The 15049-nt window shown below is 40.8% G+C and overlaps 1 protein-coding gene and 1 long non-coding RNA gene across 4 annotated transcripts in view; one reads left to right on the forward strand and one right to left on the reverse strand.

The window, feature by feature from the left end:
- Positions 1–15049, forward strand: part of BIRC6 (baculoviral IAP repeat containing 6) — a 172290-nt gene that overhangs the window by 121955 nt on the left and 35286 nt on the right. For all 3 annotated transcript variants that reach the window (XM_088524187.1, XM_088524188.1, XM_088524189.1), the window contains exons 64-65: positions 2365–2529; positions 4441–4609. In XM_088524187.1, coding sequence (XP_088380313.1) covers positions 2365–2529; positions 4441–4609 — 334 coding nt within the window. The remainder of the gene's footprint in view (positions 1–2364; positions 2530–4440; positions 4610–15049) is intronic.
- On the reverse strand, positions 12025–14184 carry LOC148594750 (uncharacterized). Its single transcript, XR_015913333.1, has 2 exons — positions 14035–14184; positions 12025–12920 (listed from the first exon to the last, which is right to left on the reverse strand). It is a non-coding gene; the product is annotated as an uncharacterized LOC148594750 (long non-coding RNA).

The following is a 15049-nucleotide window of genomic DNA, read 5'->3' on the forward strand; positions in this document are numbered from 1 at the left end:
GCCGCCGCCGAGTAGGGACAGCCTTGTCTACAAGGAAGAAAATCCAGCTGCTTTCATAGCCTAATCTTTGTGGAGCAGGCGTTTGAATGGAGAATTAAAAGTGGTTAGAAAATACTTGATGAAGTAGTTCTGCCTTCCTTTAATACAGCTAACACAGGAACCAAGAAATTTGCCCAACAAGCCAGGCTTGCCGTGAGGTATTAGGGGGTAATCTTTTAATTGAAAACATGCCAGTTTCCTTCACAAGACCCTCCTTCTCATATGCTCCGTGGGTGGTTGTTCTTTTTCTTAATCCTCGCTAGATGGTGTGACCTCATTACCTTAATTAGCGTGCATCATCTAAATTCTACAAATTGCTTCCTCTTAAATGCCTCAGAAGTGTAAATGAGTTGTAAGAATTAATGAATAAATGCATCATTTTTAAGCCCCTTTTAATAGATGAGGAAATGGGATCTTGAGACAAAAATAATCTTCCATAGCATTTAGGCTCCTAGTGAACCCCAAAATTAAACATCGTCAGAGTACTTGCCACCGTTCTGCTACCCACTACTAAGAGCGTGTTGTCCACTGATTTGTGAGGATGATAAGTTCCCAATTTTGCATGACAGACGCTTGGCTCAAAATGTATATGTGTGTGTGTGTGTATGTGTGTATATATATATATATATATACACACTTATTTTTAATAATAACTTACCCTCTGTAACAAATCTGTGGCAAGGGGTTGCACAGAACAGTTCCTTGTAGCTAAGTATCGCTAAATGGTTGCAGAACGGAGGGCTGTCTGTATTTTAGCAGCTCCTGATCCTGACGAGGGGAAGAGCAAGGAATAGGTGAAACTGAATTAATTCATTTTATTGGCTAGTCAGATTTGAGAGGAAGCTGAGATACCCTGCTCGTAATTGGGTATCAGGCTGCTGACACATTGACATCTTAGCATTATTGGCCTTTTTTAGGAAAAGGGCAACTGTTAATTCTTCTGCTTCAGTTTTATCATGTTCCCTGGAACAGGTTGTCTTCACATCATTCATATATGTTAGGTGAGAGATGGTAACCTGAACTAGAGGTCCATCAGCCTGCACTGAGGCATATATCTCTGAGGCAAAATTTTCCCTTAAGTGCTTTAAGTCAGTGCTCATGATAATCCTCTTGAGTGTTAAACATACAGCATGTGCACGAGTGGTAACATCTGCATGAGAATAAGCATACTCCTGTTTAATTGCTGACGTGTATTGCATTTGGAATTGGTGATTCCAAAGCCCTGTCAACATGGTACTTCACAGGTGATACCTTTTTTGCCATTGCAGTCTGTCTGCACATCATTTTTGTGTTCCTTCAAATATATTATTGAAAAGCACTGAAGAAAATGTGAACAGAAAATGAAACTTTTCAGAACCTTGAATCAAATTTTACAAATTAGATTTGGTCACCTACTTAAGTGACCTACTTTCTGGTAAACCTAATGGCTACTGAGTAATGCTAACGAAAGCAGCAAGTTCTCACCACTGGAAAATCAGGTCAAATGTCTAGGGCCTGAAATACGTATAAGGAAAGCACTAGTTAAAGGGGGTTCATCAGAGAGCTTTTGTTTAATAAAGGTTAAATGGTGTGGTCAAAGCTAGAAATTAACTTAAATATTGAAATCATTTCATAAGCGCTAAATGTGAGAGTATTAAGTTTTATTAGTAAAGTGCAATGATGCAAACCATTGGAGTAAGCTGTCCAAGCAGCTTAAGAAAAAAAGTGATGAAATATCTCCCAGAACACTTCAATACGAAGTATTTTTGCCTTACTATCTGGAGAGGAAATCCAAGTGTGTGTTTCAGTGTTACAGAAATCATCTGTCAGAGAGAGATGTAATTTGTCTGTTTGGAATACATTTCAAAATCAGTGCATTGTTAAGCATCATAACATCTCAGACACGTACAGAAATACTTTAAATGATATTTATGTTTCCATCCCCTTCATCTCGTTATGTTCCTAAGCTTGTCTAGGTATTACTAGGTCTAATTACAGAACTGTGTTATTTAGCATGATGCTGATGAGATACTGTTTTAATATCTACCATGACTTAAGAAGTAAGAGTATTTTTAAGGACAATAAAATGGGCTTGCAGTCCTAATCAAATTGAAAATCACTTGCAACAATATAGCCTCCTGTCCTATATTGAAATTCCGTGTCTATGCAGGGGTTTCCTGTCTGCAGCATGCAGTTCTGCTGGATAATGATGATGATGTTTGTAAAGTTGTTAAATTGAGCTGATATTCTTTTGGAGAGCAAATTTAAAGAATTAAGAATTTAAGAACTGGCTAATAAGATCTGAAATATGGAATTGTGGTGACCTGTTTTTTTTTTTTTTTCTAGCCACAGGTGTCAAGCACACACAACACTGCATCGACAGAAGAACAGCAGTTGTACTGGGCTAAGGGAACAGGCTTTGGAACGGGCTCCACAGCTTCAGGATGGGATGTTGAACAAGCTTTGACTAAGCAAAGGCTAGAAGAAGAGCATGTCACCTGCCTTTTACAGGTGTGTAATAATGAAGCTTTGGTTGGTAAACACTTGAAGTTTTAGTCTTGGGTAGCAAAAACAGAGCCTGTACTTCTTCAGTCATCTAGCACAGTAACTGTGGTATTTTCAGCAAAAGATGACTTACAAGCTGCTGTCCACATGAAAAATGGTACAGATCATTTTCTGAGAGAGGCTCGTTTTAACTTCACTAGACTACTGCATTAAAAAGTCTGGAATGGGTAAGCTTCAGTGACAGTTCTGAATAGTTAGTGAACCAATAAGCATTCCAGTATATTTTTCTGGAGACATCATACATTTTTGTCAAGATAGCTGCATTCAGTCAACAGGCCCATTAGAGAAGAAAGATGTGGGAACAGACTTTGTTTTTTATGTCTGCAAAATTATCTTATCTATTCATTTTTCACATATTTTTGTTCTACTTTAAGAAAATGCCCATAGTTGTCACTGAAGTGACACCAAGAATGTGGTGTTATGCCAAAATAATGAAATGTTATAAGTAAAATTCCTGTTATGTCACTTAACTGACAGTATTGTCACCAGTATCTCCATCTTAACGGAAGTCTGATCCTTTCCAAATACCTCATAATAGGGAGCAAAACATCCTGCACTTGTAGGTCTTCAAGTCCAGTTGCAAAATTCAACCAACTCCTCATTTCTTAGACCAGTGTAGGGAAAATGAGGTTTTAACTAGTCATCAAAATCTTAACTGTCTGAGCTGTCAGCTCAAAAGCACAGCTGACCTCACTGCTGGTTTAGAGCACAAAGGAGATGAAATTCTGAAGAAACTCATTCCCCAACAGAAGATACCATTTTGGTACACTCAGTTATTCCGGTCACTGTAGATTATAGGAGACATGCCTCTTGCAAAAGCATAACAAATAAAATCCAAAGCCATTTTCCTAAGCAAAAGGGAGAGCAGAACACCTGAGTTACTCCTGGTGAGGCTTCCAGGCAGTGTTCTGTATTATGCCATGCAGAGGTTTAGCTATTAACCTTCATGAATCATGAGGAAAGTAGGCATTTGCTTTGGGCAGTCAGCGGCCGGATGGAGAAGCAGAAAACCCTTCAGCACCTTGCTGAATACATCAGTCAGTTGTATAGCACTTTCCCTTATCCCTTCTCCAGAAATGTTGCTTAGGAAAATTGTATTGTGTAGAGTGCTGATAAGATATTGCAGCAGATAAATGGATAATGGGGTTAGGGCAAAGGGGATGAAAGCACGGAGAAGAGGCTAAAAAAAAGGAGCATATAGCCCCTAAGAGAGCAAATAATACAGCCTTTCAAGCCTTGAAGTTTCTTGCTTTGAGGGTTTAACCACACAAATCAGCCACATGGAAGTACACTGTCATACGTTTACAGCACATGGTAAGGGCTTGTGGCTCAGCAAGAACAGGGAATTGGGAAGAGCAGGTGAGCAAATCTGAGGTAACTCCCCCTGCTTTATGGAGGGGACACTGGTTTGTGCTCCCTGAAGTAAGAGTGTGCACTCCAGGTGTTGTCAAGTAACTGTCAGGCTCTGCATCAGCTCTTGTTTCATCTGTCTTGAAGGCCCTTCCAAAGTACATTACACTTTCTTTTACATTTCAGTTGTTGTGAGCTGGCAAACTTGTGTTTTGAGCAGCTCCAGCAGCTTTTACAAACTTTATGTAGAAATCTTGAAGTTATTCAAAATAGTTAAGTTGTTTAATTTTATAGTGAACCAAAGTTGTAATCATGATCTAATAACTTTATAGAATTTTACTCTGAGATATCTTTGAGACTGATGAAGCAAATACCAACACTTGATTAACAAAGTAGCCAGTGAAGTATTTTGGAGCCTTCCTTGAGGACGGAAAATCAAAGTTCTTTCGAACTAAAGTAAATGGAAATAAATTGGTTTTAGTTATTTTTTGTGTGTGTGTATTTCAGGTTCTTGCTAGTTACATAAATCCTGCAGGGAGCACATCAAATGGAGAGACTCAGAGCAGCCATGAAGGCAGAGGACAGAACAGCAGCGCTCTCCCATCCGTTCTCCTGGAGCTCCTCAGTCAGTCTTGCCTCATTCCAGCAATGTCGTCCTACCTCCGCAATGATTCAGGTAACGCACCAGTGGTGGTCTTCCCTTCTAAAATTTGAAATTTCCTTCTTAAAATTATCTTGAAAACTCTATTTCCAACTGGAAAGTTTGTATTTTAGTTCTTATGTTGACTAGAAGCTACATGGGGAGACGATATTTTAAACAATGGTTCACACGGAGAAGGAAAATGTAAATGTAAAGATTTTCTTGTTAAAGAAAATCAAGCAAGTATGCGTCTGAAGTTAGTAAATGTTGGAAATAGAAATTTTAGAGCAATCCTGTTTTACTGTATGTGATTATTTTGAGCTGTCTCCCCTATAGAGCTGTATCTGCTTTGTTGAGAGAATTTACAAATAAGCCTCTTATCTAAACTGCGGAGTATTTCAAAAATGCGGGAGCAACAAAGTTGCCAGAAGTTCTTTTTGTTTGTTTGTATTTTTCGAGAAGTAACAAATCAGTGATATGTTGTCATCGTGCTTCTACTCCCTCATTTTAAAACAGAGATATTTTGATATCTCTGTTGATAACTTTCATCCAGAACATTGCATGCTATTGTGGAAAGCATTTTAGTTGTATGAGGTAGGGTCAAGCTGTATAAATTAAGAAAATGCCTATGAAGAACTAATGGTAAAACTAAGCAGACTGGGTTTGTGATCATGTGTGGTCACTCAAGGTGAGTGGCTTTTCTGTGAAGTTTCTGGTATGTTTTTGAGCTTTCTTCTTTGCTTGGAAAGTGTTAACCTGAGGTTTCTGAAGTCTGCTTTAGCCTTAGGCTGGATTTTTATTCAGAATTATTGTTTGAAAATATTAACTTAATGAAAAGATTAAATTAATTTAATCGCTATATAGCAGAACGGGTTGTTAGAAATCTGAGTAATTCTGCTTGTTGAAGTAGCTGATGTTGTGGTTGCATCAGTGTAGCTTTTTGATTCCACTTGTTGGGTGTGGTTGTGTGATTTATATTTATTTATTTATTTTAACAACAGTACATGGCAGAATATTTTTGACCTCCAGAGGTAGAAGAAAAATCATATACATCTAAATATATGCTCTATAGCACTGAATAGATCAAATACCATGTGGGACAACAAGAGGTGGTGGCTCTTCTAACTAATCTGTAGTAACTAGGGCATTGTGTAATCTTGTGTGATGGAATGGAAGTAGTTCAAAAAGTCCTCCAAGGCCTTATAGTAAAAATAGGAGTATGACAAATGCCTCCCTTGCCAATCCACTTGCCAGTGCTTCATTTGCCAATCCACAGCTTGACATCTCTCTCTAATTTTGTGATTAATTTATTAGTTCTATTTTGCACATAGCAAGGAAAATGAACTGTGTAGCTTTCAACCCAGACTTATTGTTACAAATTAAAATCTGATGTGAAGCAACAAAGTAAATGCTGTCTTTCTAACAAACCTGCCCAAGTTCTTCTGCTGTTGTGGTAGAGAGGAAAGAGCTAACAAGAAGGTTGTCTCATTTAAAGGATGAAGCTGATAGTTCTGGGTTGGCCCTGAATCACAGCTGTTGAAATAGATTTTGCTGTTTTCCAATGGAAAGACATATCTGACTATGCAAGGCACCTTCATCTGGAGAAGAAGAGTCTGGTGCTGCCAGAAGAGATGAGAGATGTGGCTGGTGGGGTGAAACCAAGTTTTTTTTCTCATGACCCATTTATTTTCCTAAATTACAAGGACATGGAAGCTCCTTGGTGGGAAATGTTTATTTTAGATTTATTTTCCTTTGTGGATTATTTTTATTTGCGAATAGGTGATTTTTTATTTGTTTTTATTTTTATTTGTGAATTTGTGAATAGGCAGAGCTTGCTCAGAAATTGTATATTGTGCTTATGAATTAACAGTTGATAAAGAATGGACGGAGCAGGTACTTAAACTGCCTTTTCATAAATGGATGTGTGCTTGTAAGTATAATAGCTAAACTATGAGCAAAACCTTGCTTTAAGAGAAAAGTTGTTAGCTGCTGTTTAGATTCACAAAGGATGAGAGTATGTTCACTGGGATTTAAAACTGTAAAACTAAAAAATTGATATGCGCAACACACTGATCCAAGCAATATAATCCTGAATGCATCCTCATCTATTAGTTCAAAGTTCTGCGGCTAGATCCATAAATAACAAGCCACTACTGCATTTAAATAAAAAAAAAAAAAAAACTGCTGCAGGCCTTATATCAGTCAAGCCTGCATTTGAAAACTTAATGGGAGACCTGTATGTGAGGGAAATTTGTAAAAAGGCCTGACTTTGGGAGAGAATGTTTTCTCTTCATGAATATTTGAGGCAGACGCGGTTAGCTTGAAATGAGCCCCTGAAAACAGTTTGTCTTGGTGAGAGCCAGGCGCGATTCCAGTGCAGTAACTGCTGCCTAGTTCCGCAGCAGACAGATGATCCTCCCCTAACGGGTCGGAGCTGTAGGTGACGCCGGGTCCCGTCCCGCACGGGGCTGCCAGGAGCCGCAGAGCGGAGCTCGGCCGCGGCGCTCGGACACGGGGGAGCCCGGATCCCTTGGGCAGCCCGCGCCTGCCCCGAGGGTTCCCGCTTTGCAGGCAGATGTGGAAGCTGCTTCCCATCCCGGCCCTGATCCTGATGCCTGGACAACACACGTGAGCAGACTTGATTCTTTCGTGTTAGATTCCTGGTTTTGTTTTGAGCTTTGCTGCTTGGAGGTGCTGTCTCCTCCCTAATACAGCTGAGTACCTGCACAGCAGGAGTCTGAGAAGGACCAGCATTAGTGGTAAAATTCATGTTCTAGTTTTTGGAGCAATTTGCCTTCAGTTATCAGAAAGTGCTTTCGTGAGGAGGAAGCAAGTAACTGTGTTTTTCTGAAACATGCTGCACTGAAAAATAGGACACACTAAGAGAGTGTTGCCCAGTTCTGGCATCCCATCAGGAACAAGGTGTACTGAGCAAATCACTGATGGAAAGCAGCAGTTTTCAATGACTCTAACTTGCTCCGACTTGAGTGGCAGTTAGGGGGAGCATTTAGAGTTTATCCTTGGGTTGGGGCTCTTTTTGACGCAGGTTTCAGGGTTTTCTGTAAACCATTGCAATGACAATGATCTACATATAAAATGCCAAATCTCAATATGAGTAAACTTATGTAGGAAGACTTTCTATAAGGAAATATAAGATGCTAGGTTTGCTGTGTACGGGTATTGCACGGTAGGGTGACACCACTGAGACCTTACTAGGTACCAAATCTCTCGGACCTGAGGAAAATTTTATGTTTTGCTTACATCAGTTCAGTTAGCTATGGATAAGGTGCATCTTGCTTACAAAGTCATTTTGGCAAAAGGCTTGAACGTGCTCAATATCAGGAGATAAAACTGGCCTCTGTCACAGCTAGCAATTTATCCAGGCACTTTTTTTTATTGCATAAGTATGCTTTGACATGCCTGCTGAACTTGCCTTGAATATGCATGGACTTGCAGCAAGGATTGCTCTAAATAAAAAGAATATTGATCAGATGAAGATCACTTACATATTTAATCATTTAGAAACCTTACCTTGAAGTGGATCTTCACAAACCAAGAGACTGTTCAGTCACGTTCTGCAGCTTCCCCTGCACCAGAGCAGGAGAATTGTGAAGTCCTTGAAAACCATGAACTGACCACTTTTATTAATTTCCTTAATTGCTTTTTCCTTAGAGCAGGAAAGTTTGTCTCCCTAAAAAGGACTTTTCCTTTATGTACAAGATCGATGATAGCTCTACACCCCAAAAGCAGCAGCTGCTCTGATCCTCACCTCTTTTCTTGATTTCTCTCTCCCTCCCTATAGAAGCAATGCTTTGGTATCACTTCCTGTCATGAAATTACTGTGTATTTTACTCTGTTTTAATTTAAAAGTGAAACCAAGGCTGTCTTTGTAACACAGTGACATTTTTTTAGATTACCGTTTTATTCCTAAGGACTTCATTCTTGTCTGTGTACGTACAACTGACGTTCCTGACTCTCGTGTCATAGAGCTTCTAGTATGTTTCAGTACTGAACACTTAGTGTTTTCACACCAAAAGCTGTAGTGTCACACTCCTTTTTACTCTTGCCTTGTAGGCAGCACCCTTCATTTGAAAGAGTGACCTTCTAATATCTCCACCAAAAAATATGAATGTTTTCCTCCATGAGCAAAATGCTCAGCAATAGGATTTGCACCTTGCAGCAAGAGGTTCCCGTCTAACTGGAGTATGGCTGTGTAGGAGGCTTAGGTTTTGCTATTTTAAGATTGAAAGCAAGTGTAACTTTTGTCTTAAGTTTATGAAGACTAATGCTAGAAGCTAGTAGCTAGCACTTAAAAGGGGAAAGAAGAAGAAATAAGTGGTAACAATTGTCTGTGGCTAGGAGGCTGTGTAGAAAGGGTGGTGGAAGGGGATATGAAATAGAAGGAAAATCAAATGCTGGACAGGGGGCCATTTATTGTCCAGACTTGGACAGCAGAAAGCTCAGTGAAATTCACAGTAATACCATAGTACTAGGTAGAATCTTCTTGCTTTAAAATGTAATCACACTGGCTTGTGCCTAAACAAGTATTTGGCAGCCCCTGAGATGACTTAGCCTTGTTTAAAGCCAAAGAGTGAGAGAGATTTGGTACTGTCTCTTTCTTGGAAGACAGGATGCATAACACGTTACAGAATGCTGCCCAAATTCGCTTTTCTTGAATTCCCTGTCTTAATGGAACCAGGTGATACTATGCTTTTTGCTGGGGAATTTTGCAGCCCTTTTTTTCTGTGCTCCCATTTTAACCATCCTTTGATGCACAAAGACTCCGTAGGGTTTGGACAGCCTAGCTTTTAGTGTTAGATCAGCTTAGTCTTCCTCCAGTTGGACTGCTGAGGAGAGAGAATGTTGTATTTCCATCCTTTGCTGGAATGAGTTGATGGCAGTTTAAATGCCCAGTACGTTTCCGGAGTTACCTTTATTTTCTGTGTGGGGGTTTTGCAAAAAGGATGGTGTTTACTGACTCCCATGTTTCATTTTAATAGCCCAGTGCTTGGTTTTTCAAAGTTTGTCAAGTAGGGTAGCATCTTGGAGCCGTGGATTCGGTAAGTGCCAGGCTGTTTCCTCCTGGTGCCAAGTACCTCCTTCTGAACAGTAAGTTCACAGTGGTTTAATATGTACGTGCTGCGGAGCAGTGTTTCAAGGTGAACATCCGTCATTTTCCTGGGCTCTCTTTCCTGCCTGTTTTGGAATATCTTTGCTGGTTGAGGTTTTATCTAGTGAAAAAAATTTGTTTTTCAAGTCTCCACACTCCACCTTGGAGCTTTGAACTATGCTAGATTTCCTGCTGATGTTAATTTAGGGTATTAAGCTTCTTGTAGTTATAATTATTCTGAAGACATGGTATAATGTTGCAAAGTCCAGTCCACGACTGGGTTCATTTGACAGGAAGAAAAAAGCTGTGAAAATGACTCCTGAAAGCTTAGAGGACCATTGCGAAGGTACGAAGAAATTTTGCAGTGCAAACACTGAACCCTCATGAAATTCACCTCTCCCCAAACTTTTGTCTTTTTGATTTTACTGTAGCTAATAAAAAAGTAGTTGCGGCTCAGATTTTTTCTTTTTTTTGAGAGAGAGAGTTGGAGAGTCTCTTGGGCGTACATTTGACTAAGGGAATGAGCACTGGCATTTCTTGGGCTAAAGATGGACTCTGGACCCACATAAGTACAGAGACTCTGCACTTACCAGGGAAGAGAGGATATCAGACTTCTGTTTTGAAACCAAATTAGATTGTATGCCAGGGCAGTATTGCCCTATAACTTAAGAATTTCAGTGAAAGTCAGTGCTGTGAAATTAGGAGAACAGCAGCATTTTAGGTAGGTAGCAAATAACTCCCCAAATTAAAAAATCTGACTAGTTTCCATATAAGTTAAACCCATTCTCGGGTAGAAGAGTGATATCGGGCCTCCACTACAGTCGATTATGGTTTTAGAAGGGCAACTTAATGCTTTGCTGCTGTAGCATTTACAAGAGAAGGTGCAGTATCAAAGTCCAGTGCTGGCCTACTGGTTGATTCACAGTTCAGGGAAAAGTGCTATGCCTTGAAATAACATGGCTTAAAACTGCTTATTTCATGATTTTGACACGCTTTTGATAACTTCAAGATCAATCGAACAGCAGTAATTTTTACCTGGACTTCCTGAATTCCTATTTCTCTTTAGTTTTCAGATTCTTGTAAATTCTCAGTTTAAGCCCCTTGTCAAATGTCCTGGTACCGTGTGAGAGCGCTGTGATAATACCCATAAGTGTGTAGAGACAAGCAATGACTTGAAAACACTTTCATACGTATTCACCCTAGTCTGTAGTCAACACAGTCTGCATCATTCCTTTTGAAGACAGACTGACAGAATGCCGTGCAGCCTCCTGGATTGAAAATGGCTGGTAGCTAACGAAGGAATCCTCAAATCTGTCCCTACTTTCTTCCAGTGTAGCCTTCTCTGCTCATTTATGAGCCCGTATTGACTCAGAGTGATGACACCAGAATGCATCACCCTCCACCTTATTCTTTCATAAATTGGAGGATTTAGCACAGTTTCTGAAATGGCAGTTCTGCAACTGACTGAAATAGCATTGCCAAATTCATTCTCAAGTAGATCACTGACCTTATTTTATGCGTGGGCTCGTTCAGGAATGAATTCCATGGGCTCAGCCAGTCTAGCAGACAAGAAAAGAAGTTCTTTAAAATAATAAGGTCTCATCTATGCAGTGGAATTGCATATTTGCTCTCATTTTAGGAGGGACTGTGTGTTCGCTTTGCAGCATGGGAAGAGGAATTGAGCTGTTTTTTCAGAATGGAGTTCTTCCCTTGTTCCTCTGTGGCACTCTTAATCCTAAGGATGGTGTTTCTTTAATGTTTCTTTTTTTTCTTTTTCTTTTTTTTCCTCTGATATTTTCTACTATGTTTTTAAGCCTATGCTCTCCAAGTAGCTTTTCTAATAGGAAAAAAAATGTGTATGCAGTCATGTATACAAGAACTTGCATTAGCTCAGTCAGTCTGCAGCCTTGGCTCAAATTCAAAGACGTGCCTTTGTTTAATTTAAAACATTTAAATAGTCTAATCAATTTTAATAGTCTAATTGTGTGTTCCTGGAAGTGTATAGGAGAGTTGCAACTCTAGGCCTAAATCCTACACAGTGCAAAAGGGGGGGAAGTGTGTTCAGGATCTGGTCCAGAGATAGTAAACTCTTCTGGGCAAAGATATAAAGACTTCTACATACAACACAGTGAATTTTTGTGTGATATGTTTTATTTTACCTGAAAATAAGCGTCAGGATAAAAACATGAAAATTGTATTTGATTCAAGTTAAACACATTCTAATATGGAAAATGTAACTTAAGATCTTTTCCGTTGCAGAACATGTGTTAGTGTGCCATTGTGATTTTGAATAAACCTTAAAAGTACTAAAACTATTTTATTTTTCACACCACTTTTTAAAGGATTTTTAATTAGAAAAGCACATCATTAGTATAGCATTATTATTTCAAATACAGATTCAGTAAAGGCAAGAATATCTAACCTTTCTTAGCTTTCTACAAGATTAACAAATGCTGCAGAATATAATCAAGAGTTAAAATTTTTATTTATAGTATTACAATTTTTGGTATAACAGTGCTTCTGTTTCCACACTTACGGTAGATTTGTGTAAATTATAAGCCTATATTATAGCAATCTAAAAATAAAATCCTTTCTTTTTGCTTTGTTTTATGGTCTCAGATATACAGAGACATGTTACACAAAACTATAGGAAGCATCATGGGCTGAAATATATATCTATATATTTATCTAATTCATCTCTCTCTTTCTGTTGCGATTGTTCTCGGTGTTTGTCTGCTTACATTTCTTGTCTCGTGTGTTCGCTGGCAATGAACCGGTGCCATCTGTGTTTTCACTGTTTGGCCGTCATCTGTCATCAGTGTGAAGTTGAATATTGCCTGCCTTCATTTACATAATTTAGCACCCGAACTGGGCTCACAGGTATATTTAGCAGTCATTGATGCAGTGCCCTTAGCCAGCTACTCTGCTCTGGAATGTGTTTGGCAATCTCTTCCGTGTACTTTATCTTTCTTTAAATTGAGAAATCTTTCCTGCTGTCGCTGGTCTTAGCACTGTATGCTCTACGATTGATGTTCAAAAATGCCATCAAAGTGTAGTGTAGATGTACACAAAAACAATAACAAATAAATTGAGCACAGTTCCAACAATCCCAAGCAGTGCTAGAATAGATTCCTCTTTTTCCTCTTTCTCCTCTTGCCTTTTTACATCTTCCAGTGTTGTGATGGCAGAGGTCCCCATTTTTTCTGCAAATATTTTCACCAGTATTCTGGCAGCTAGCTAGAAGAAAAAGAGCAAATGGTAAATCTGGTCTGACAAGCATGCAGCTTTGCTCCTGTTCAAAAACAATTCTGTATTTTACAGAGGATTTCTTAGTGCTGTGCTTACTGAGGTGTGTTCAGCTGGGGTGGGGGGGTATCTTTTCTCTGTTATGAATTAACATACAGATATTTATGAAGTTATTATTCTGTAACTGCAGCTTTGGTACAAGGAGGCAGAAACGATTCTAGGTGGATGCTTCAGGCCAATTAATGCACTTTATTAAAAAGATGTTTAAGGATTGGCGTTATTCAGTTGTTTTGTTTCCTTATGAAGCACCAAATCAATGAAAGTGGGTATCTGGGCATTGTCAAACACTTCAAAATCCAATTGCCTGAGGAAACTGTGTGAATTTTTAGCTGTTAATTATTCAGCCATAACAGTATATTAAGAGTTAAAAATATTCACGTCTGCTGTTCTTTCAATGTGGAAAATATGCCTTCTTAATGCAATATTGCAGTCTGTTTTTGACCGAGGAGCTGTAAGTAGGCAATTGCAGGTGAGATTTCATCCTTTTCCTTATTTAGTAAATCAGCTTTTGGGCATCTGTGCAACAGTAAACATCAAACAGAAAATGTCTGTTTCTCGAAATATAAAGGTTTTCTTATCATTGCAGTATGTCACATGACAGTAATGCTTTCATAAATACTATTCTGTGCAATATATGGTCTCGAGATAGATATTTACAAACCCGCGCATCATTTATTTCCCCCTTCCATCATAGAAGTGATGGTGACAGGTAGTCTCTAGCACTTGGCTGCTCTTGTGCTCTCAGTTTACAGCCATATACCCCCCAGAAACCTGTTCCCTGAAAAATTCTGCTCTTTGGGTTATGTGCAGATACTGTGTATAACTTGCTACTTTAGCCTTCTCGAACAGAAATGTCTAATTTTAAAATAGAATTGGATTGGCCCTTCTACTAGTCCAGATAACCCCAATTTACTGAGGATTACTAACATCTTTAACCACTGAAGATAAATGTTCTTGTGCTGTGAGGCTCATTAAAGACATCAGCTCATAGCAGGTTTTACAGAAATGTTTTGGAAAAAAAAAGAGAGAGAGAGATGCATCTTACCCTACATTGCATCAGGAATAAAATGTCATCAGACATGCTTCTCGCTCGTCAGTTGGGTGGCAAGCCGGGCGGGTATCTTCATGAAGGGGCTGCTCTCCTCGTTCAGACGGACCAGACGGGAGCATGAGCAATTCCTTGAGAGAGAAGTTGAGCGGCGAGGCTAATAACGCTGCAGATTCCTCCAAAAGACCGGCCTCATCTCTCAGTAATCCACTGGAGTCCAGCGTAGTCAGAAAACAGAAAAACCCGTTCTGGTAGTGATCCTCGCTGGTGGCTAATTCTGATCAAAACTGAAGTGTATTTTTTTTTTTTCCCCTCTCAGATGATGTGCAGCAACTAAACGCCTGCCTTTAGAAAAGGTGCAAACTCTTCTCGTTTTTATTCAGTTCTGTGTAGCTGTGCATCGAGACGCGTTTCCAACCCGAGCAGCCTCTGCGTCCCGCCGCGGCAGCCGCCCGCGGAGGCTTCCTCCCGCCGGCGCGCCGCAATCCCCACCGCGGCGACCTACGTGCCGCCGCGCGCCGGCATTTTAGGCCGGCTGGCCGGGGGAGGCGCGCGCGCGAGGGAGCCGCGGTGCCGCCGCGCACCTGCGCTCAGAGGCGCCGCCGAGGATGCCGAGGGATCCTCGGGAGCGTTGCATAACGCGCCAGCGCGCGGCGCGGGGAGGACCGGCGGCGCTGGCCGCGCGCCGTGGCGGCGATGAGAGGCGCGCGCGGCGCAGGAGCTGCGAGCCCCCCGACAGGCGCCGCGTTGCGTAACGGCGCGCGGCAGCTCGGCCGCCTCCTTGTCAGGCCGGGCACATCCGACTCCGGCAGCGGAGGGGAGCGGAGGTGCCGGCGCGCGCGTCACGCTGGCCGCGCTGGCCAGGGCTGCGCGACAAATGGTGGCGCTGAGGCAGCGCCGCTGCGGTGCTGCTGCTGCCGCCGCCTCGTGCCTGCCGCGCTTCGCTGCGCAGCAGGCCCTGCTCCCCAGGGGGAAGTACTGCTGTAGTTGCTCCTGTTTTTATTCACCTCCC

The sequence above is a fragment of the Tinamus guttatus genome, unplaced genomic scaffold (assembly GCF_059628265.1).
Source record: "Tinamus guttatus ecotype Peru unplaced genomic scaffold, ASM5962826v1 Tinamus_guttatus_pri_ptg000208l, whole genome shotgun sequence".
Lineage (NCBI taxonomy): Eukaryota > Metazoa > Chordata > Aves > Tinamiformes > Tinamidae > Tinamus > Tinamus guttatus.